This window comes from Phaseolus vulgaris, chromosome 4 (assembly GCF_000499845.2).
Source record: "Phaseolus vulgaris cultivar G19833 chromosome 4, P. vulgaris v2.0, whole genome shotgun sequence".
Taxonomy (NCBI): domain Eukaryota; kingdom Viridiplantae; phylum Streptophyta; class Magnoliopsida; order Fabales; family Fabaceae; genus Phaseolus; species Phaseolus vulgaris.
In genome coordinates, this window is record NC_023756.2 from 25,851,577 (window position 1) to 25,858,276 (window position 6,700).

Below are 6,700 nucleotides of genomic sequence, written 5' to 3' on the forward strand. Positions count from 1 at the left end.
TTAGGCGCGCAACATAGTATATAAAAGGCATTCCGCGCTCATGCAAAGGGAGGTAAGATTCATTCTTGCAAGTTACTAGTTCACACACACGCAGAATGCACCCGAGTCTCGCAAAGATTCTTAGTTCTTTGGTGGTTTTGTAAGACTGACTTGAGCGCCGGAGTGCAATCGGCCGCTAGAGGCGTCGTTTGGTGTGTTTCGCAGGTTTGCTTGGAGTTCTTGTGGAGTGCTTAGAGCGTTCTTGCACCTGTCGCGGTTGAGGAGGTGGAAGATAGAGTTTGATGTGGCGAATCCTTCGACGTTCGAATCCCCTGCAAGATCATTTGGCGCCCATCGTGGGGCCCGTGTGAATTTGTGATCCCATCCACACTTTGCTCTTAGATTTCGCTTGTTCTTGAGGTTCTTTGCTGAGAAAATGAGGAGGACAAGGCAAGCTTCACCCGCGCCATCAGCTGAAGAAGGAGCTGTGACGATGGCGCAGGTCTTGGAAATGATGCGAACGCTGCAAGACAATGTGGCAGCGTTGAGAGTGGAACAAGAAAGGATGCAAGCGGATTTGGCTGCATCACAGAGCAGAAACGAGGAGTTGGACAGAATTAATGGAGAGTTGCGCAAGGCGCTGCAAGCGTAGAAGGAGCGCGTGGCGGAGGAAAGAGTGGTGCCACCGCCGTCTCCCCCCAGGACTTTCCCCATGCCTTTCTCATATGAGATTATGAGCACGGTGGTGCCACCAAGCTTGGTGGGGGAGAAAGCCTCGTTTACCGGAGTGGAGGACCCAGAGACGCATCTGACAGCGTTTCACACCCAGATGATGCTCTCTGGGGGCTCGGATGCGGTGTATTGCAAGCTGTTCATGAGCACCCTGAGCGGAATCGCTTTGGAGTGGTTCGTGAGCCTACCAGATGGCCACATCACTTCGTTTCAACAGTTCTCTAAGTTGTTCATGGAGCAGTATATCATGAACAGGGCACCCCCAGTGGTGTCGTATGACTTGTTCGACGTGCGACAAAACCAAGGTGAGTCCCTCAGGGACTACCTTAGTCGTTTTGGAGCTCAGGTGGTGAGGCTGCCCAGCAAAGATGAAGATATGCTGGTGCATGCGTTCAAGAAAGGGGTTCTGTCGGGCTCTTTCAGTGAATCTTTGATCAGAAATCACCCCAGCACCTTTGCGGAGATTAGGCACCGTGCTGTGGCGCACATCGTAGCAGAGACGAAGGTTTCTGAAAAGAGGGGAAGCGCGGCCCCGACCAAGTCGCGCGGAGGACCGAGCAGGTCTCAGCAGCCGATGAGGGTGCATGAGGCCAAGGAAGGAAAGAAGGCTCAGGGGAAGCCTCGCCCTTACGAGCTTAGGAAGGACCAGGGCAGGGGGCGCGCGAGGGAGAGTAACGTGCCCCCCAGGTTTGACTTTGTGGTGGAATTGGCGGAGCTGATCGCCGTTCTAGCCATAGCGGCACGGTTGCGAGCACCAGAGAAGACTGACAAGGTGCTCGGAAGGAAAAAGAATGTGTGGTGTGAGTTTCACCAGGCGTATGGCCACTCACTCCACTTTTGTTTGGCGTTGGGACACCAACTCGCGGAGTTGGTAAAATGTGGCTTTCTTAGCGATTACTTGCGGGAGGCGCAAGGTGATCGGGCGTCGGGGCCACCAGCAGAAGATCCGCAACACGAGGTACCTGTGCACGGGGAGGTGCACACGATCGCGGGGGGCTTCTCTGGAGGGGGTGTACAGCCTCTCAGAGGAAGAGGTACGCTCGTTTGGTGATGACTGCCGACTCGGTGGAAGAAGATCATTTCCCCGATGCTAACATTACATTCACAAAGGCGGATCTCCGGGACGTTGTGCCTCACGATAACGATCCTATAGTCATCTCCCTTGTCACGGCAGGGAGAAAGGTGCACAGGGTCCTTGTGGACCAGGGAAGCTCGGCGGACGTGATGTTCTGGCCGACGTTCAATAAACTGCAGCTGTCCCTTAACCAGCTGAGGCCGTACGCCGGGTGCTTGTATGGCTTCGCAGGGGACCAAGTGGAGGTGCGAGGCTACATAGAGCCGAGGACCACGTTCACGGATGGGACCGTGGCTCGCATTGAAAAGATCAAGTACTTAGTGGTTAATGCCCCATCCGCCTACAACATACTGTTGGGAAGGCCGACGCTCAACAGGTTGGGAGTTGTACCGTCGACAAGGCACATGAAGTTGAAGTTGCCGTCGATGGAAGGGGTGAGGATCACCATCAAGTCGGACCAGAAGGAGAATAGGCACTGCTATGAGAACAGCCTCAAGCAGCAAAGGAGTGTGTGCCATGTTACCTCGACACCATCGCCGGGTGTAGGCGAGAGGCGATCGGAGGTGGAAATGGTAAGAGGTACACAAGGTGATGTGGAGATGGAGGAAGCAGTGTCGGGGGGCTCGGGGGTGGCCCAAGAAGAAGCTGAGGAAGAGAGCATGATCACGCCCCGCAAGTCAGGGATCGCGAGGGCGGTCATCGCCAGTGAAAAGAGGCCCCACCCTGCTGAGGGGTGGGTGGAGACGGAGATCCAGGGAAAGAAGTTCAAATTGGGAGGGCCGCTCAGCGAACACGCGACGACAGATCGCCGGGGTGATTGAGAGGCATCTGGACGCGTTTGCATGGTCAGCCTCAGACATGCCAGGAATTGACCCAGACTTCCTCTGCCATCATCTTGCAATGGACCCCCAAGTCCGACCGGTGCGCCAGAGAAGGAGGAAGTTTAATGAGGAGAGGAGGCAGGTGATCCACGAAGAGACCCGCAAACTCTTGGCCGCGGGGCACATCAGAGAGATCCAGTACCCAGAGTGGTGGCAAATGTGGTACTGGTGAAGAAGTCGAACGGCAAGTGGAGGATGTGCGTGGATTTCACCGATTTGAACAAGGCATGCCCCAAGGACTCCTATCCCCTACCCAGCATAGATGCCTTGGTGGATAGCGCGTCGGGGTGCAAACTTATGAGTTTTTTGGATGCATTCTCAGGCTACAACCAGATCAGGATGCATCCGATGGACGAGTGCAAGACCGCGTTCATGACTGAGCGGTCTTGTTACTGTTATAAGGTAATGCCATTCGGGCTGAAGAATGCGGGAGCCACCTATCAGAGGCTGATGGATAGAGTGCTCTCGCCGATGCTGGGAAGGAATGTGCAAGCTTACGTGGATGACATGGTGGTCACTTCACGAGAGAAGGAACCCAGAAAAATGTATTTTCGGCGTAGAGGCTGGGAAGTTCTTAGGCTTCCTCTTGACAGAGCGGGGAATTGAGGCGAACCCAGAGAAGTGCACGACGATCATGGCAATGAGGAACCCAGCGTCGGTGAAGGAGGTGCAGCAGCTCACCGGTCGGTTGGCGGCATTGTCGCGATTCATGTCCGCCGGGGGAGAGATGGGCCACCCTTACTTCCAGTGTCTCAAATGGAACAGCAGGTTCGTTTGGACTAAGGAATGCGAGGAGGCTTTCGTCAAGCTGAAGGAGTATCTGGCAAGCCCACCAGTCTTGCGCAAGCCACAGGTGGGCACCCCTCTCCGTTTGTACTTTGCTGTGACAGAGAGGGCGGTCAGTTCAGTTTTGGTCCAAGAGCAAAACCAAGTTCAGAGACCTATTTATTTCGTGAGTAAGGTGCTGCAAGGTTTTGAAGTACGGTATCAGGCCCTGGAGAAGGCGACTTTGGCGGTGGTGTTTTCGGCAAGGAGGCTCCGCCACTACTTTCACAGCTTCACGGTGGTGGTGATGACCAATCTGCCTATCCAGAAGGTGCTGAAGAAGCCAGATGTAGCTGGGAGAATGGTGAAGTGGGTCGTACAACTGTCTGAGTTTGATATCAGGTACGAGCCCTGAGGACCGATCAAGGGGCAGGTGTTTGCGGACTTCGTCGTCGAGTTGTCATCAAGCGTTACACCTTCGGAGGGTTTGGACTTTCGTTGAGTCTTATCAGTGGATGGTTCTTCCAATCAGCAAGGGAGTGGCGCTGGAGTAATCCTAGAAGGCCCAAACGGAGTGCTGATCGAGCAGTCTTTGCGTTTCGCCTTCAAGGCTAGCAACAACGAGCCGGTGTACGAAGCCTTGATTGCTGGAATGTTGCTGGCAAGAGAGATGGGAGCAAGGAGTTTGATGGCCAAAACCGACTCTCTGTTGGTCACTAGGCAGGTAACAGGAGAGGTCCAGGCCAAAGACCCTCAGATGGCTGCATATCTCGAGTATGTGCGCACCCTGAAGACGTCCTTTGCAGAGTTCGAGTTGGTCCATGTGCCGAGAGAGCAGAATGCCAGAGCTGACTTGCTTGCCAAGCTAGCCAGCTCAGGCAAGGGGGGAAGGCAGAGGACCGTCATCCAAGATACCTTGAAGGTGCCTCGCGCGTTCGTGACGGACAACCAGGTACTTCAAGTGTACAAGTCAAGTGAGCGTATAGCGATCGGTCATCGGTCTCTAACTCAAGAAACCTTGAGAGCACCTAAGGTGAGAGCGCGACCGGTGAGGACTGATGAGGTGATGGAGGTTGGCGCTGTTGGAAGGGCTGATACGTGGATAACGTCGTACCAGCGGTACTTGGCAGATGGGGTGCTTCCGCTGGAACCGACAGAGGCAAAAAGAGTAAAAAGAAGCTCAAGTAAGTTCACCCTTATTGATGGGGATCTCTCCAGGTTTGGGTTCACCCATCCGGTGTTGGTGTGTGTGCACGGGGAGCAGTGCACGAGAATTATGTCAGAGCTCCACGAAGGAGTGTGCGGGAGCCACGTCGGTTGTCGCGCCTTGGCAAGCAGAGTCCTCCGTGCAGGGTACTACTGGCCAACGCTGAAGGAAGATTGTGTGGGGTATGCTCAGCGTTGCAAGCAGTGCCAGCAACACGTAGATTGGCACAAGGCGCCCCCTGAAGAACTGAGGTCAATTCACAGCCCATGGCCATTCCACACCTGGGGAATTGACATCTTGGGACCCTTCCCCTTGGCAGTGACGCAGATGAAGTTCCTGGTCATCGCCATTGAGTATTTCACAAAGTGGGTAGAGGCAGAGCCGGTCGCACAGGTCACCGCGCACAAGGTTCAACAGTTCGTGTGGAAGAACATTGTGTGCCGTTTCGGAGTGCCCAAGCGTTTGGTTTCCGAAAATGGCACTCAGTTTACGAGTCATCAACTGAAGAACCTGTGTGAAGAGATGAAGATACAGCAGGTGTTTGACTCGGTGGAGCACCCACAAACGAATGGGCAAGTAGAGTCGGCCAACCGAGTACTCCTCAGAGGACTGAAGAGAAGGTTGGAGAAAGCCAAGGGGACGTGGGCAGAGGAGGTTCCCAGGATCGTGTGGGCCTATCACACCACTCCACAATCTAGCACCCATGAGACACCGTTCAACTTGGTCTATGGGTCAGACGCTATGATCCCTGTGGAGATACAAGAAAGCTCACCAAGGTTTCTGAACTTCGTTGCTGAAGAGTCCAATGAGGAGAGGAAGGTGAACCTAGACCTCTTGGACGAGGTGCGAGAAGAGGCTAGGGTCAGTGCCGAAGCTGTGAAAAGGAGGGTGGAGCGTAGGCACAACTCCAAGGTGAGGCCAAGGCAGTTTCAGGAAGGGAATCTGGTGATGAGAAAGGCACACCAGCACGAGATGGAGAATAAGCTGTCCCCCAAGTGGATTGGCCCGTTCAGAGTGGTGGAGACGTTGGAGAATGGTGCTTATCGGCTGGAGACTTTGGACGGGGGGGGGGGGGGGGGGGAGGATCCCCAGAATGTGGAACGCCACACGCTTGAAGTTCTATTTTAGTTAAAATTGTAAAGTAGTTGCGTTTTCGCGCTAAACAGTTTGAACAGTTCAGGGGGCACTCTTTTTCCCAAAAGAGGGGTTTTAATGAGGCCACCCAATAAAAAAAGAAGTTATCGGTATAAGAGTTTGCAAAGTTTTAAAGTTAAAATCCTCCCCGCCCCAGACGTGAGCGCAAGTAATCGGTTAGGCCTTCCTCGCCCCAGGCGCGAGCATGGCAACCGGTTTAAATTCCTCCTCACCCTAGGTGTGAGTGCAGGCAGCTAAGGTTCGAAAAGCCAGGGGTGCTAGTAAGCCTAAGAAGGGAAAGGAAGGATTTCGCTTTACCCAAGTGGCATAGCATCAATATTGGCGCAGTAGAACTCTTAGTCAAAACCCTTCTCACCCCAGGAGTGAGAAGGTTGAAGTACGACTCGATGTGTTAAGGGTCGATGACCTTGGGGCAGGCAAGAGGGGTTGCCGAGAAACGCTCTTCTCCCCAAAACAGGGCATCATCCTTGACCGATCGGTGTAGGAGTCCTCTACACACTTAGCGCTGGAACGACAAGCAATCTAGAGAGATATAAGGTGGAAGCAGAGGCGCGATGACTGATGAGTGGGTGGTTGTAGCATTCTGATCGGTTATCGGTGGTTAGAGTGTTGTTTAAGAAGTTTTAGACAAGTTATTGCGCGATAGGCCTAAGCAAGCAAAGCCACGCCAGATCAGTTGTCAAGTGCCGTTAGTTGTGATCGAAGTCAGAAGTAGAGAAGTCAAGTACAGTGAAGATTCGTGCCAAGTTCGAGCAAGTTAGCAGTTAATCGTGCATGACAAGAGATAAAAACTAAGAGATACACAGCAGAAGAAACATTAAGAGGAAAGTGGCATTTTATATATGCAATAAGAGTTTTTACATTCAAAGTTTATGTACAAAAAGGTATAAACAAAACAACGAATGA

At 53.2% G+C, this 6,700-nt stretch overlaps 2 protein-coding genes across 2 annotated transcripts; both read left to right on the forward strand.

The window, feature by feature from the left end:
- The first annotated feature begins 691 nt into the window (after positions 1–691).
- On the forward strand, positions 692–1,762 carry LOC137838550 (uncharacterized). The gene has a single exon (XM_068647796.1). The coding sequence runs from the start codon at positions 692–694 to the stop codon at positions 1,760–1,762; it is 1,071 nt and encodes a 356-aa protein (XP_068503897.1).
- On the forward strand, positions 1,762–3,273 carry LOC137838551 (uncharacterized). Its single transcript, XM_068647797.1, has 2 exons — positions 1,762–2,293; positions 2,990–3,273. The coding sequence occupies exons 1-2, from the start codon at positions 1,762–1,764 to the stop codon at positions 3,271–3,273; spliced, it is 816 nt and encodes a 271-aa protein (XP_068503898.1).
- The last annotated feature ends 3,427 nt before the right edge of the window (positions 3,274–6,700 follow it).